This window comes from Haliotis cracherodii, unplaced genomic scaffold (genome assembly GCF_022045235.1).
Source record: "Haliotis cracherodii isolate W230 unplaced genomic scaffold, xgHalCrac1.p SCAF_5, whole genome shotgun sequence".
NCBI lineage: Eukaryota > Metazoa > Mollusca > Gastropoda > Lepetellida > Haliotidae > Haliotis > Haliotis cracherodii.
The window spans coordinates 50066572-50083592 of NW_027266308.1; the positions used below are offsets into that span (position 1 = coordinate 50066572).

Sequence of the window (17021 nt, forward strand, 5' to 3'; positions counted from 1 at the left end):
GGGTATTTAAGTTAAATATTTAAAAACACTATTCATCTAGTCCCTGAAAACTGGTGTCGTGTGGGTTCGAGAGCTTTATAGGACTAAAAAATACCACGATACTTCCACAAGAGAGTGTGATGGCAAATGATCATGATGTAACTGTCATCGTGGAGTTTGGCAAGGTTGACGGAATGCCCGTTTATAATTTCAAAATAAGTTGCTGATTTGCTAATCGAATATGCAGGGTTACTTCACAATATTTTGATGATACGCGCAAGTTTTATTTTTGCAGCATAACTGTAATGTACGTTGTGTATTTGATACACTTGGATTTTATTTTACTGCATATTTCTGCATTTCTGATGCGTATTTCACGCAGATACGCAGCTTATCTGGAGCTCTGGATCATGTTACTTACTTTCTGAGAATGTGTGTGAAGAGACCGTCCGTCCATTCTCTGGTGTTGGGGTCAAGGTTACCATACAGGGCATCTTTGGAGATAGACTACAAACAGACACAGACACCATTCATAAATCAAAAAAGGCTAGTTCATGTCAGTAAAACTGCCAACTGAACTAGTTTACTTTGTGATGAATATTCCAGATTTTAGTCCCTTTTGCATCATTAGAGAATCTGGAGATCTATCTGTACCAAATTCTTTGAATCTATGTTATTCTAAAACACTGAAAGTTCTCCAGGGGTCTGGGGGACTTTGATTCATGTTTACATTGTAATGGCTTTGTATCACAAAAGTGATCCTTGAAATGAAATCCGCAGAATTTCTTTGAAAATTCTCATCCTTGCATATGGGCCCCGAGAACATTTGTTGGAATTTCCATACATTTTCTTTCATAGTTGAACTGAGCAGGACATCCTCCAACAGGTGAGGTGAAATGGGGTTTAACATCGCGTCCAAGATTATTGCACTTATATAGCGACATGCATGCACGTGTATATGTGTGTGTGTGTGTGGCTGCTTGTTCTAGTCCGGACTGATGCCAATTTATAGTGCTAGCACACTGAGACACCATGCCGCAGTTTAACATGAATACCCAGCTCAGACACAGTATACTGACTTCGAGCCAACCAGTCCTTGTTTTAGCCCCTTAATCCCAAATGCCAGACAGGGTAACAACAAGTAGCATCTTTTAACATCTTTTGGTATGACACGACTGGGGATCGCACCACGGACCTTCTGCTCTCCGGGCGGACGCTCAACCATTAGACCACAGAGGCGGTCTCTCCTCCAACAGGGCTACCAGAACAGGAGTCAAGATCTGAACATGGAGGTTACGCTGAGTGCAGGTTGTCGGCTATTTCAGTGTTGTGCAGTATCACCTACCTTGGGGTCAATGACGTGGGGGACTCCATCCAACCCCTCCATTCTCTCCAGCGCCTTCAGCAGGACGTGCCAGGCCGTGGACTTGCCGCTGCCACTAGGGCCGACCATCATCAGGCCGTGGTGGAGCTGTGTGATCTGGTACAGCTGTAGGACCTACAACACACCAGCAGTGGAGTGTCAAGTCAAGCTTTTTCAATCTATTGCTTACAACCTGTCAGACTTCAGAACACTATCAGAAACAATACATACTGCTGGTGCTGATTTTTTTAAAAACATTTTTATTTTGTTGTAGGGTTGGCTCGTAAAGTACGAAATTGATTCCTTATATATAATAATGATAATACACAAGGGTAATAATCTTTTTATCATATAGCTTTAGAAAAAGTATGAATAAAATGTTGGAGTGAACCTTTTTAATCATATAGTGCCAATGTGAGCCATGTTTGTCTACCTATCTAGCATATTTGGAACATTAGTCACTAGTTTGAGACAGAAGGCATTACATCGATGTACGGAGCTTCAAAGTTAGTCGCCTCTTACGACAAGCATAGTCGCCTCTTACGGCAAGCATGGGTTGCTGAAGAGGTACCTATTCTACACCGGATCTTCACAGTTCTGATACCATGTAGACTGGGTTGGTTTATACATCAATTATAAAAGCTATCATATGATAAATTGAACTAAGTGTTGAGCAAGCTTTGCTCATGTGAGCCATAAACAGTGTCCAGAGGCGTGCTCAGGAGGGCGAGAGTACAGTGAGGCAATATCACGCCTTTCTGAACGGGAGGCGCGTACTCGCTCTTGCGGCACAGCATCCAAAATGGCGTCGCCGGGGATCAAAACAGCCCTGTCCACAAGTGTCACAAGGTTCACACATTTAATTTCATCACAAGATTGATGGGTTCCTACTTTTGATGTTCATGATAACAAAGTGTTTATTTTTATTATTAGTTACATGTCCCTGTGCTGGACCAGACAATCCAGCAATCGACATGAGCATCAGTCTGTGCAATGGGGAAAGTCAGCGAATCTAATCACTCGATAAACATATGGGTTGCGGAAGACCTATTGTCTTCCCTGATCATCACGGGTCAATATATTGAAAATGCAAAAATTACTTTTTGATGGTAGATCTAGTCTAAAAGATAATGCTTTTGACATCGGTTCCATTCTCGTCAAAGGCAAACATTTGTTCAATGTGCGACGCCATCTTGGATTACGAGGCGAACTACCTCTCGGGCTTGATCGCGAGTACACGGATGCTCTTGCGCGGTTAGCCATGATGGCGCATAATATCGCTAGCCCCCGCCCTCCTGAACACGCCTCTGGCTCCAGTACTGACCTTGTCCACCCACTGTGCTCCGAGTTCGTCGTTCTCACCGTATGTCAAGTGCATTTCCTGACAAACTTTCTTGATCTCATTTCTGAGAGGCTTCATCTCGTTGGGTGTGTACTGCACACCAGGGAAGACATCCGACAACAGAGAGTTGAGCAGGGGGATGTCCTCAGCCACAAGCTTGGGCACCATCGTCTCCATCACACTCTGGATGAGGATCTACGACAAACATACACCACATCAACTGGTTATTTATTTCACATATTTCACTTTTTAATATATTATTTTAACTCAAATTCATAACAATATTCAAAATTCAATATTATACAAACCATGGGCGGATACAGAGGGGGGTTGCGGGGGTGCGCACCCCCCCTTTATATTTCGAAAAAAATCTTTATTTCTGTATAAATTACCACCAAAGACAATAAAAAGATCTTAATTGTGCACCCCCCTTTTCAAAAAAGCTGTATCCGCCTCTGCAAATATATATACATATTTATACACAAATAAATCTCATGTTCAATATTTTTGGCCAAAATATATTGCTCCATGTCTCTCACACTTAGTTTCTTTTTCCAAGATGTATGTTAACTTATCAGAAAAACAAACTCTTTGTATTATGACATAAATTTTCTCACTGCAGTTCACACATAGCCAGATATACAGCTATAATAGTTTTGATAGTTTTAGTGAGTGAGTTCGGTTTTATGCTGGTTTTATGCCGCTTTTAGTAATATTCCAGCAATATCACGGCGGAGGACGCCAGAAATGGGCTTCACACACTGTACCTATGTCAGGAATCGTACCCGGGTCTTCGGCGTGATGAGTTAATGCTTAAACCACAAGGCTACCTGACCGCCCCTTTGATAGTTTTAACTATCGTACATTGACTGCTTCATTCTTTCCAGTCATCATAACAATACACTTACCTCCTGTTCTGGTAGATTTTCGGCAATCGATGTTTCATCCACTTGCTCCGACCTCTCAATGAGTCCCTCCTTGACTCGCTGTATCCTCTCACGCTTCACATTGCCCGCGCTCACCAACACGCTCTTCAGGGCTCGCAGACCAAAGTCATAGTGAGACTGGGGCGACAGCTGCTCGTCACAGAGTCTGTAAGAAACATGGTAAAACATGGTAAAACATGGCAAAACAGAGTAAAACATGGAAAAACATTTAACTTCGAACAGGATTTTTTGTTTGTTTGTTTGTTGTCAAACGCCGCACTCAGCAATATTACAGCTATATGACGGCGGTCTGTAAAATAATAGAGTCTGGACAAGACAATCCAGTGATTGACATCATGAGCATCGATCAACGCAATTGGGATCGATGACATGTATCAACCAAGTCAGCGAGCCTGACCCTGTTAATCGCCTTTTAAACTTGATAGTTTATAGTTACTGAAGGCATTCACTTGTCAGTTATCATAATGAAGTTGTTCACTGTCATGATGAAGATGTTCACTTGTCATGAAGGTGTTCACTTGTTATAATGAAGGTGTTCACTTGTAATGGTGTTCACATGTCATGATGATGGTGTTCACATGTCATAATGAAGGTGTTCACTTGTCAGTTATCTTATTGTTTGTTGTTTAACGCCGCTCTCAACAAAATTCCAGCTATATGAAGGTGGTCTGTAAATAATCGAATCCGGACCAGACAATCCAGTGATTGACATCATGAGCATCGATCAACGCAATTGGGATCGATGACATGTATCAACCAAGTCAGCGAGCCTGACCCCGTTAATCGCCTTATACGGCAAGTATGGGTTGCTGAAGACCAATTCTACCCTGGATTCTTCTTGGGCCCCTTCGAACAGGAGGGAGATAACAGGAGGGAAATAGCAACAAAGAAGCCAATTCTAATGGCCTCAAAGTGTTTAATAGCATTATTTGTCACATAGACTAAAGATTTACATGAAAACAAGTGGTCATATAGGTCTTGAGACGAGATTTGACTGTAAATATCAAACATCATGCATGCACTATCAAAACACACAAGATGTTATTGACAGTGATATAAAGTAACTGGCCCATATGTGCATACAGTTATACTATACACTTCTGAGGTGGATGAGTGAGTGAGTGAGTGAGTTTACTGCTGCCTTGACCAGTATTCTAGTTCTATAATGGTGTGTCAGCCTGATGTGGGAGGCCTGAAGTGATGCGGGTCTCTGGCGTTTAACATTATGGTGAAACCCCAAACATGGGTATGGTGCTGTAAATCCTAGAAACATAATTGGGGTGAACTGGGATTTAAACCCATGATAAATTTCTGGGGTGCCCAAGGGACACAACTCTGTACCGCAAATTACGTGACTTAGACGACTGGGCCACGACTGCCCTAAGAGGTGGATGAGTACTGATATTTTATCAAATTACAATGTAACAAAAACATAAAACTTGTCCATCAACTTATGTTTTCAATTCATAAATATTCAGAACATGATTGTTGATTGAGTATGGTTTAACGCTGCTTTTTGCAATATTCCAGCAATAAAATGGCAGTGGGCCACCAGAAATGGGCTTCACACATTGTACCCATGTCGGGAATCGAACCCGGGTCTTTGGCATGACGAGCGAACGCTTTAACCACTAGGCTACCCGACCACCCCTATTCAGAACATGAAATAAATCTCTTACTTGAAGAACGGCACTATCTTGCTGGCCAGCTTCTCAGCCTGCCGGAAGCCCTGGGAGTACAACATGACCTGGGCAATCAGCTGGCGGTCAGGCTTGGTCATGGCCAAGCTTCGGAACAGTTTCTTCAAGTTGTCCGGCAGGTTGGACCTGCCAGCATACCCTGGGTTCATGGTGATGAAGATGGCCATGTCAGGGTTCACCTTCACCTGCTTGCCGATGATCTCCACAATAATCTGAGTTGCTGAGGACAGGAAATTTAATTCAATAAGATTACTTTTTATTGGTTATATATATCATATAACTATCACAAAACATTTCCTGTTTTCGACATAATAAGTGCCACGCTCTAATAAGCGCCCACGGCGATATTTGCTAATATACTGGCTAGTGAACAATCCCAATTGGCACCCCTTCCGATTGATCAATGTACACAAGACTTATTTTGTCGTGCATAATACACACTCATGTGTTATATGCATCCTTAATTATGGGCAATTAAATTCTGGAAAAATATATGTCATACACAAACGTTTCAGGCTGTCAGCATAAACCCCAAAATTTGTCATTCAACTTTTTTCACCAAAATAATATTCTAATAAGAGCCCCCTGTTTCTAATTTTGAGAGCGCCCTGGGCGCTTATTACGTCGAATATGGTACTTATACTTTGCATGTTACTCATCCAATCACCTATGACTGGTAACCCTAATCAATTCTCAGACCAATGTATCCTATAGCTGAATAGAACCTTATCTTTAACAGTTTGTTTAGATTACCCACAACTTCACATATAGGGACTAAAACATAAATATAAATCTTCCTACTGTAATAAAAGTACCGTCAACCAATATGGGAAGGGAGTAACTTCCACTTGTCATTCAAAGAAACACCCCCAGCATTAAATTTAAACTTGAGTCGAGTGCTGACATGAGCTTACCTTTGTCGCTCTTCTTCTCGGGTGTGTTGAGTTCCTTGAGCGCCTCCTGTATAGTCTGGATCTGCTGGGACACAGCTGACAACATCCTCTCCTCCAGTCGATTAAACTCATCAAAGCAGCCCCACGCTCCTACTTGGCACAGACCAACAAAGATACGTCCCATAGCCTGAAAAAAGACAAGCAACAATAGTTTGAGCAACATCTCCGTACTGACGGAGTGAGTTGGGTTGAACACCTCATTCAACAGTATTCCAGTTATATCAAAGTGTATCACTTTAATGTGGGAGGAAAGCCCAAAGTTATGCAGGTCTCAGATGTTACCAGTTTGGTGAAAATCACAAGCATTGGTATGGTGCTGACAAACCTAGAAACATAATCGGGGCGAACCAGGATTTGAACCCACAATCATAGGTTTCTGGCATGTCCAAGGAAGGCAACTCTGCACAGCGAATCGTGGCGCCTTAGACGATTGGGCCACACGTGCCAACGAATATCTGTATTAACTACATACGCAATTACACAAGGACTGGAATAGTACACAATACTCGATAGTATCATGAAATTGAAATGTTCAGCAATCACATTCACAGCAGTTCACTGTACCTGGAAATCGAAGGTTTCGTCACAGTTGAAGACCAACACAAATCGTCCCAGCTGGTTTCCTAGAGCTTTCACAGACTCAGTCTTTCCAGTACCAGCAGGGCCTGAGGGGATGAACAACACTTAGCATTCTCTACACAGAACCGCAGAGTCCCAATGTCATTCATTATGCAAGACGTAAATACAGACCAATTCTTGATGCGCAATGAAATTCAGCATTCGAGGAAGACGATGTTTCATGCTGGTGTCAGTACTGTTACAACTGGAAAGCTGTGTGTCGCAATAACCACCAGCATGACACATTAACTATAGCCATATGAAAAAAATAGGTGTTCTTTAACATCTTTAAAATAGCATATGTACCATCTTCCTGAGGCAAGAGAGTTAACTGACTTTAAAAGTCCAGTTTCCACCCTTGCCGAACTAAGCTGGAATTAACTGGGCTCGATCACAGCACCACCAGTGGCTATTACCAGTTACGTCCCTTTTAAGCCTCTCCTATGAACCAATCACTTGCGTTGGCTTCACACAAAATGGTGGCGCCCAGTCAGGACGATCTGATCAATAATCCAGATCTATATTGTGATCAAACGTCTTACATCGCGAAATGCATCAAATCACGTAAGCACCTTGATTAAAAACATGAAAATATTTGGAAAATATCTGCTGACAATGAGTTAGCGGTGCACATGCTTTGCAAATACTGCAATCGATCGAAATCTGCAACACAGTTTACGAACCGGACTTCGATTTCGGTGCGTGATTTTGATTGGACTATGCATAGACTCGTTCGTTCAGCCAAAATCGAACTCCATAATACGAGCCTAGTTCGGCAAGGGTGGAAACAGGACTTTTATGGTCAGTTAACTCTCTTGCCTCGGGCAGATGCATATGTACTCGCCAGATGACCAAGTTGAATCACATTCAAGAAGGCCACGCTCTTCTCCCACTTCCCCCTGCCTCTTACAATAAATATGTATCTGTTACTGCAGGCAAGAAAAATTCTTGAAATGAGGATCTACTTTGCCTGAAAAAAGTGCAACATTAATATCTGTGAACTGACCAAATGGTGATCCTCCAAGCCTGGCCTCCAAGGCCTGTGTCATGGTGAGGTAGCACCTGTCTGTGAGTGGGGTCTGGACAAGCTTATCTTGCACACCAAGGTACTCAAAGCCGTAGTTGAACTTGGCATTGGCCATCTGAATAGACAGCTGCTGCAGCACGTCGGAGTTCTTGGGGTCAAAGTAGAATCTCATCTGACACAACCAGTCAAAGGACTTGGGCGAGCTCACATTGTGTTTCACCAGCATACGAGTGATGTCTCTCTGGTGAACGAGTTCAGTGATCTGTAGAAAGACATTCAAACTGTACATTTGTACATCAATTCAGAAGACATATAGTAAGGATAGGCCAGTCTATAGGAATTATAAGGTTATTTGGTAATCATCAGTGTCCGAGGCAAGTTTGTAAGGGGAAGTTCCCATATTCATGTGGTAGACATGTTATGATGGTCCAATGACATGTGAAATGTGGATGAATGGAAACTACCTTAGATAATTAAGGAATAACCAATGAGCTGTGAGGAATGAGATTATCTGTCCAGAGTGAATGAATGATGTTGATCCTGATTCTTCGCTAAGGGAATTAGTATCTCCAGAAAGAACGCAGTGAGTTTCAAGACAATTATTCTATATATTACTCATTGACATTTTATGAGAAAATGAATTAACATTTGACCCTACAGAGTGAGTGAGTGAGTATAGTTTTATGCCACTTTTAGCAATATTCCAGCAATATCACGGCGGGGGACACCAGTAACGGGCTTCACACATTGTACCAGTGTCGGGCATTGAACCCGGGTCTTCGGCGTGACGATCTAAGACTTTAACCACTAGGCTACCCGACCGCCCCTGACCCTACAGAGAGACTTTGCTGAAGGCAGCCTATTGTTCAGATGACGTGTTGTTATCAAACTGGATGACGGCATATGTTATTTTCCTCAACAATGAAGCAATGTGATGTCATATGGTTTCAACTGACCAATCAGCATTGAGAATTGCTAAAATACACACGCAAATATCAGAAGGTTATTACACACAATCAGTCTTCGCTTATGGGGAATATTCAAAAGTTTAATACGCTTGATTGGGTAGCAAGGAATGAGCCATGTTAGAGGAATATTGAACACACAAGAATACGAGAAATGACTATCAACAGCTACTGAAGACGAAAGTAGACCAACCAAGCTCTCCAGCTTCTTCCGTCTGACTGGGGGCTGTTCGTACAGGACACAGTCGGCCAGCACGTTGAGAGTGGACTCCACGTTGGCTAACACCTCCTTCACGGGGCCGATGTCAGTCTTGGAGGCCGTCTGTAGGGCATTCTCTACACTCTCTGACCACGAGATCTGGGCTGACAGCACGATCAGTTGGGCCTAGGGGAGAGGGGGCATGTCAAAATGGTGTCTGAATGAACCCAAAATGTATTTAACATTGACTTGTTTGTTGCTTTAAGCTGCACTCAGCAATATTCCAGCTACTAAAGAATCCAGCCAGGAGTAGACAATCTGGAGATTGCATTGATTGATGACGTGCAACATTACAACATAAGTAACATAGAAGACAAAGAATAAACAATTGTCACATTTTACATTATATAAGAAAAATGCAACTGAAAAATATTTTTATTCATAGTGATCCATAAAATGTTGACTGAATAGAGACAAATCTTAAAAGTGAGCAAGTTAAGTTGAATGCTACAACAAACAGACTTTGTTTTATCATCATGTTGTGGGAGGGCAGCCTAAGATTGTGTTCATTTTTCTGGTATAGCACAGGCATAGTGCTGACATAATTGAGATGACTCAAATATGAGTGAGTGAGTGAGTATGGTTTTACGCCGCTTTTGGCAATATTCCAGCAATATCATGGTGGGGGGCACCAGAAATGGGCTTCACACATTGTACCCATGTCGGGAATCGAACCTGGGTCTTCGACGTGATGAGCGAAGCCTCTAACCACTAAGCTACCCAGCCGCCCCTGACTCAAATATGAACCCGTGACCATGAACAGCGGCCCTACCTGGTATTTGTCAGCCCACTGCAGGTACTTCTCGGGGTCGATCTTGCCGGACTTGAAGGCGCTGACATCGCCCACAGAGGCGGCCAGGTTCTTGGCCAGTGTCACTCTCATCTCCTTCTCAGTCAAGGTCAGCCACTCATTGATCTTAGGGTGGGCAGCGATGGACACCGGTGTGACAAATACAACCTGAAAAACAGCAGGGAGTTAGGGTTAAGACCGCTTTGACCTTCCTGGAAAGCACATACTTATAGACAGACCAAGGTTCTCGGCTAACACGAGGCTTTCTCACTGCCCCAGAGTAAATCATTACAGACAAATTCCTTTACACATGAGTGTTCTAAAATACCTGAGCAATTCATAAACATTAGTTGAAGTACATATAGTCGTACACCATAGCGATGTGCTAGGGCCATCTTCAAGCACTTTTATTAACTGTAAGTTGAACGGTGGATGTCCCAATACATACTGAAGAAATGTTTTTAGGGATCACAAATATTTTTTGGGAAATTTTTTGTTGTGAAGGCTGACAATACAATTTCATAATATCCCCAAAAATATTCACGATCCCTAACCTTTTTCTGTTCAGAAACAAACTTCGCCACCATTGAGCAAAGACCATGGCACAGTTTTAACAGCATAGTCAATTAACCAAACTGCCAAACAATATTAGTAAAATCTAAATATTTTTTACATTTGTATACTTATCCTGCATTACTCCTTAATGCGTAGTAATGCAGGATAAGTAAAAAAATTAGTAAAATCTAAATATTTTTTACATTTGTATACTTATCCTGCATTACTCCTTAATGCGTAGTAATGCAGGATAAGTAAAAAAATTAGTAAAATCTAAATATTTTTTACATTTGTATACTTATCCTGCATTACTACACATTAAGGAGTAATGCAGGATAAGTAAAAAAATATACAGTTATCAGCTATCAATACATCACTCGTGGGTTATAGCCCATACCCAAACTCTTGGCAACTTAATCAGAACACATTGGCCTACACTGCTGTGACAGTAACAGTTTGAGTTTCTGATTGTAAGACTTACATCTTCTCCCTCTTTGGATGTGAGACCAATAACTTGGGAGTCATCATCATTGAGGATGATCGATGCAACACCAGCAAACATCTTCTTGAAGTGTTTCTGAAGCCGTGGTATATTCTTGCTGTTACCGATAATCTCCAGGAGATCTTCATCACCAACAAAGTAGAATCTAGGAGAAAACAATTCAAAATAGAGAAATCAAACAATAGTTGCCATTGTTAATAATTCAAAGAATACTACCTCTATTATATCATTGCCAAAATTCCTGTATTTTGGTCTTCATTACTCCATTAAAATTTTCAACAAAAGTCATCTTCACTGACAACTATTCATAGTTAGTTGTGCAAGTAATAGTATCTTTCGACCCAATATGTTGCAAAACATCAATTCTTTCTTGTGTGTGCTATAAATATTTCAGACTTGTCATAGAATACTATATGTTTGTTGCCACATTGTTTTTATTTGTATTTGCTGGTAAGACTAGAGAGTTATTATCTGGCGAAACAGCAATAATGAATAAAACTGATACACCTCAAGAAATCTCCAACTCAATGTGGGTGATATCTAACACAATGAAACACTAACAAACAGGTTCCTAATTTTGTTGACCCTTGAAGATCCGGGTTAGAATAGGTCTTCAGCAACCCATGCTTGCCGTAAAAGGCGACAATGCTTGTCGTAAAAGGCGACTAACAGGATCCGGTGGTCAGGCTTGCTGACTTGGTTGACGCATGTCATCGATCCCAATTGCGTGGATGGATGCTCATGATATCAATCACTGGATTGTCTGGTCCCGATTCGATTATTTACAGACCGCTGCCATATAGCTGCAATATTGCCGAGTGCGGCTATAAACAACAAACCAACCAACCTAATTTTGTTGACTAATATGACAAGCATGGGGTACTGGGGATGTACCCTGGTCCTGATTGCCCTTGAGGTGAAAACAAAAGTGTTCCCATAATCTCACCGTGGGAAAGACGCTCTCTCCCTCTCCAGGTATTCTCCAAGAGCTTTCTGTATCTTCTGTAGCATGTCCGCCAGTCTCTCCAACTGCCGCTGTACGTTGGCGATGTTCAGGACGTCCATCACCAGCGGTGACCTGGTGACCTTCTTCATCAGTGCCAAGAACTCTGTGCTAACACTACAACAGAGAGGTTCAATATCCATCATGTAGCCATCAACTGAATTCATGGTAAAGAAGATATGAACATGACAAAACAAAATATCAACATCAGAGTTTTATGTTAACATAATCATTATACATACATAATCTAAATATTTGAACATTGAAATTCAGAGTCCAAAGGGCGACCAGAAAGTAGGTGTCAAAAATACTACTCAAAAGAAGTTAAAGAACCCCCAATTCTTTCATATTACTACTGTTAATCTGGCATGACAAATCAACTATGGTAATATTACAGCATTGGTGTTGTTTAACTTCGAGTCATGTACAAGCTGCTACTCTATACACTGTATTTTATTCTGACTGTTCAACATATACCTCAGGGATTTACAAGATGTGAAATCCTCCATCATATACACATAAAATTGCAAATGGACTATCCTAGGTAAATCCCTGATAAACCTTCAGTTTCATGCAGTGTAGCTAAGTGAGCCTACGACACATACCCCTGGAATCTAGATGTTTCCACAGGGAGCAGGTGCTTGATGTCAGCACTGCCGGTGAAGATACCTTCCAGGTATACCCAGCGTCTCTGGACATCGATCCACACATCAAACAGTCCATTGATGCGGTTCAGCTTGTCTTCCCAGGCCAGAGCATCCTCCTCAAATTGCTGCAAGAGAAACCATTACATATCAGTTCACTTCTACACACGTTTTATAGTTGTGGGATCTTCTAAAGAAGTACAAAGTATGTACAGCATGCACCAAACTTCTAGCAAAAGAATCTTATGACCATGGACTATGACAGGTGTTCACTAGATATTAATAGAGATGGGTCGAGTCAATTTATTACTCGGGTACCCGACCCTATACGGGTCCCTGCTGTAGGTCTAAAGAGTTGGGTACAAAATTTCCAAATGGTAGCCCCGGCAAAACATATATATATATAAATATACATATATATATATATATATATAAGTGAGAAGAAATGCATACATAGTCGTAGAATGAAATGCGAACAATAGAGACTTAAAATGTAACCATGACATTTTATTGTTACCGTCATTAAACAGTATGTCACATGACTAACCATGGGTCCACGTTGTCCTGTGGATTCCCAGTTCCTACTCAGGACCATCCTGACCTAGTTATCATAAGTTACCCCCATCCTGACCTAGTTATTTTAAGTTACCCCCACCTGCCCTAGTTATTATTGCCTCTGATAAAACCTAAGTAACAAGACAAGAAAGTATCATATTTTGAGGCTGGAAGTGTTTTCAAGATGCTTAGAAATCCCTCGGGGTGCTCTTGTGGTTACCATCTTAAACTTTAAGAAAGCGTGGCCATCAATCTATTATCAGTACATTACCTTTTTTCTGCTAATCAGCTTACTAATGCTATCTGTGTTTTATCTTTGACATGACACCTGGTAAAAGTGAGGTGAGGTGAGGTGAGGTGAAATTTGGTTTAATGTCGCGTCCAAGATTATTGCACTTGTGTGGCTGCTTGTACCAGTCCGGACTGATGACGATTTATTGTGCTAGCCCACTGAGATACCATCCTGCAGTTTAACATGAATACCCCACTCAGACACAGTATACTGACTCCGAGCCGACCAGTCCTTGTTTTAGCCCCTTAATGCCGAGCGCCAGACAGGGTAACAACAAGTACCATCTTTTAACGTCTTTTGGTATGACGCGGCCGGGGATGGAACCCTGGACCGCCGGGGATCGAACCGCTCTCCGGGCGGACGCTCTACCACTAGACCACGGAGGCGGTCTCCTGGTAACAGTACAACATGAACTATGAATGTACACACCTTGAAGTATGGGGACAGCTTCATGGCAGTGACGCTGTTGATGTGTTCCTTGACCTTGGTGAACAGGTCATCCCATCCTCGGATGAGGCGACACTTGTTTTGGTAGTTGATGAGGTCCAGCTCATAGCTTCGCCAAACCTCGCTGACCTGTAAGATGCAAGGTTAAGATGATACTGGCATTTCAACAAACTTTATTCCACATATAAAGAAACTACAATTAAATGAATGGTTAGATTTAGTCTGAGTTAACATGTTCATGGAAAAAATAATCCTCACTGTATTCCTTCAATGAGGTAAAAAATAGGATGCATAATTGGTTTGGTTTAATGGTTTGCATATAACAGGCTAGATTTATGTCAAAATTACTTGTACTTAGTCCCACTGAAAAGTGATGAACAAGTGCTTGTTGTAATATTAAAAACTCCAGTGACTTCAACCATTGTCATTTAGTTCTTTGAAATACCTCATGTGACATCATCCTATCGTATGTCCAAGGGATATTCAAAAGAAAGACCCTTTGTCCCAGAGTGAGTGAGTGAGTGAGTTGGGTTTAACGCTGCTTTTAACAGTATTCCAGTTATATCGCGGCGTGTAAGCTTAATGTGGGTGGAAAGCCCGAAGTGATGCAGGTATCAGACGTTTACCACTTCGGTGAAACCCACAAGCACGGGTATGGTGCTGACAAACCTAGAAACAGAATCGAGGCGAACCGGGATTCGAACCCACAATCATAGGTTTCTGGCGTGCCCAAGGGACTCAACCCTGCGCAGCGAATCGCGGCCCCTTAGGCGACTGGGCCACCCGTGCCCCCCCTTTGTCCCAGAGATTTACTTGGCATTTGAATAAAATACACATGACAATTCTAACTTAGGAAAAGTGAGGAATGATGCAAAATCTAAACAACAAATGTTACTTATATTTCAGTGGGATCGAACCTGTAAGCTTTGTATTTGTAAGCCACATAAATCTCAATTTTGTAAACTCTTGGGGTAAACTCTTGGGGTCAGGTATAGGACCTTCGCCTTGCAGGCTTTTCTCTCTCCACCGTATATACATTTTCAACCAAAGCCTCGTAGTCTTGTTTTATCCTTCACGTATACGTTCCTCTCACCTGTTTCAAGAATTCCTCGAGAGCCATCTCTCCCTGGGCGACGATGATGATGTCCCGGACAATGGACTCATGCTTCTGCAGATCAATATCCCACACATGGCCGAGTGTCAACTCAGACAGAACCCAGTTCACATTCAGCCGTCTCATCAGCTGCTTCCAGTGACGTTCCTTCAGAGCCTCTGACTTTAACTCCACAATAAGCACATTCACCTGTCAAAGAGATGAAAAAGTTAAGTGTGATCTAAACAATGTCGCTACTTCCTTATTCTCATCGGAAGGCATGAAACTTTATCGTACATGTTCGACTACTCTACCCACCTTGGCATAGCTCTGGAGAGTTCTCTTCACATGTTCGTACGATCCGTACGCTCTAAGCCGAGCCGGCAGTTCTTTCATCTGGTTCAACAGGGTGTCCAGCGATTGCCGTAACTGAAAACATTAATGAACATGAGTAATTATGGTTTCCACCTCATAGAAAAAATCAAGTGATTGAGTGAGTGATTGTTATGGTTTTACGCCGCTTTTAGCAATATTCCAGCAATATCACGGCAGGGGATACCAGAAATGGGCTTCACACATTGTACCCATGTCGGGCATCGAACCCGGGTCTTCGGCGTGACGAGTGAAAGAAAGAATCAAGAAAGATACTGGCAGGAAATGGCTTTACACATTTTACAGATATCGGGAATCTATGTTCTTCGGTGTCACATTTTAACCACAAGCAAATCACTGCAATGTAAATATACTCACCAACAAAAGAAACACAAATACCATACATGTTGTTTATTTCATGAAGAATTACTCATATTCAAGAGATATTAGATTAGTTCAATGCACAAAAGAACATCGTGGTATGTTGTATGAATTGACGCTCATTAACGCATGTGATGTCATAGATACATGACTCAAGAAGCACTATTTGTGTCATGCAGGATTAGTGCATAAAGTTTGGAAATCACTTGCAGCATAACGTGATAAGTATAGACACTCTGTTGTAACACTTGACTGATTGTTAGTTTTGTCATTGAGTGGTACACACTGGAAACATCTATCCTTAAAATACATACTTCTCTTACTTTGGTTCGCGTTTCTTTTGGCATCGAGTAGAAGATAGGTATGCAGATAATATAGGAAATAGATGACATATCGATGGGATGCTAAAATGTTGTGATTTTAGGGTGTGTTAGAAACAGATTACAGCACCTGTTCCTGTTATACCACACACATTTTATAACACGCTGTTAGGTAAATAGTATCTGACAGACACCTGGGCCCACTTGCACAAAACGATCTTAGCGCTAAGACTATCGTAAGCCTATGTTAAAGTATGGGAATCAAGACCATCTTAGCACTAAGATCGCTTTATGCAAGTGGGCCCTGTGTAGTAATCTGTTACCCACCTTTCTTGGCGCTACAGACAGCCATGGCTTCTCCTTCAGCTCGTCTATCTGCTCCCAGATCTTGGCCAACTCAGACCACACCCCCTTCAGGTCCTGCAGCTCTTCCAGGGCGACCTGCACACGCTCCTGGCTGGGACTGATGTGACCTGAAAAGGGAACAATGTCTTACAATATGGGTCCTAATCAGTGCTTTCAACACTTTCAGTTACATCACAGTTAATGTTAATTTTAGTCAACAAAAAATTCTAAGAAGTGGGATGTACCTTTTGTGATAGCCATTAGTCTGGGAACGAGAACTCACTGGACTATTCAGAACAATTTCTCTAGATCAGTACAAATTCAACACATTCTACAAGTCCAATAGTCACTACACCGATAAGCTGTGAGAGGGACACAGACTCACACACCTGGTTCAGCTAATTCAAGAGCCTCCTTAGCTCGTGCGACATTGTCCCTCTCTTCCTTCAGACGACAGAACTTTCCTTCGAAGATAGTGAGAGCCTTCAGAGCTGAGTCTGGTCTCAGTTCACCCTGAACACAGCAAAATTAGAATGAGTCAACACACAGGGTATAGCTTGTTTCTCGAT

General features: G+C 41.9%; 1 protein-coding gene across 4 annotated transcripts in view; it reads right to left on the minus strand.

Moving 5' to 3' along the window:
* LOC139442383 (cytoplasmic dynein 1 heavy chain 1-like) overlaps positions 1 to 17021 on the minus strand; it is a 95248-nt gene that overhangs the window by 51193 nt on the left and 27034 nt on the right. For all 4 annotated transcript variants that reach the window (XM_071223187.1, XM_071223185.1, XM_071223186.1 and 1 more), the window contains exons 27-44: positions 16842 to 16965; positions 16435 to 16580; positions 15353 to 15463; positions 15035 to 15244; positions 13924 to 14070; positions 12609 to 12775; positions 11947 to 12120; positions 10980 to 11145; positions 9926 to 10111; positions 9088 to 9279; positions 7909 to 8191; positions 6849 to 6949; positions 6246 to 6411; positions 5311 to 5551; positions 3593 to 3776; positions 2667 to 2879; positions 1325 to 1477; positions 401 to 486 (exon numbers count right to left, since the gene is read on the minus strand). In XM_071223187.1, the coding sequence (XP_071079288.1) occupies positions 401 to 486; positions 1325 to 1477; positions 2667 to 2879; positions 3593 to 3776; positions 5311 to 5551; positions 6246 to 6411; positions 6849 to 6949; positions 7909 to 8191; positions 9088 to 9279; positions 9926 to 10111; positions 10980 to 11145; positions 11947 to 12120; positions 12609 to 12775; positions 13924 to 14070; positions 15035 to 15244; positions 15353 to 15463; positions 16435 to 16580; positions 16842 to 16965 (3050 nt within the window). The remainder of the gene's footprint in view (positions 1 to 400; positions 487 to 1324; positions 1478 to 2666; positions 2880 to 3592; positions 3777 to 5310; positions 5552 to 6245; positions 6412 to 6848; positions 6950 to 7908; positions 8192 to 9087; positions 9280 to 9925; positions 10112 to 10979; positions 11146 to 11946; positions 12121 to 12608; positions 12776 to 13923; positions 14071 to 15034; positions 15245 to 15352; positions 15464 to 16434; positions 16581 to 16841; positions 16966 to 17021) is intronic.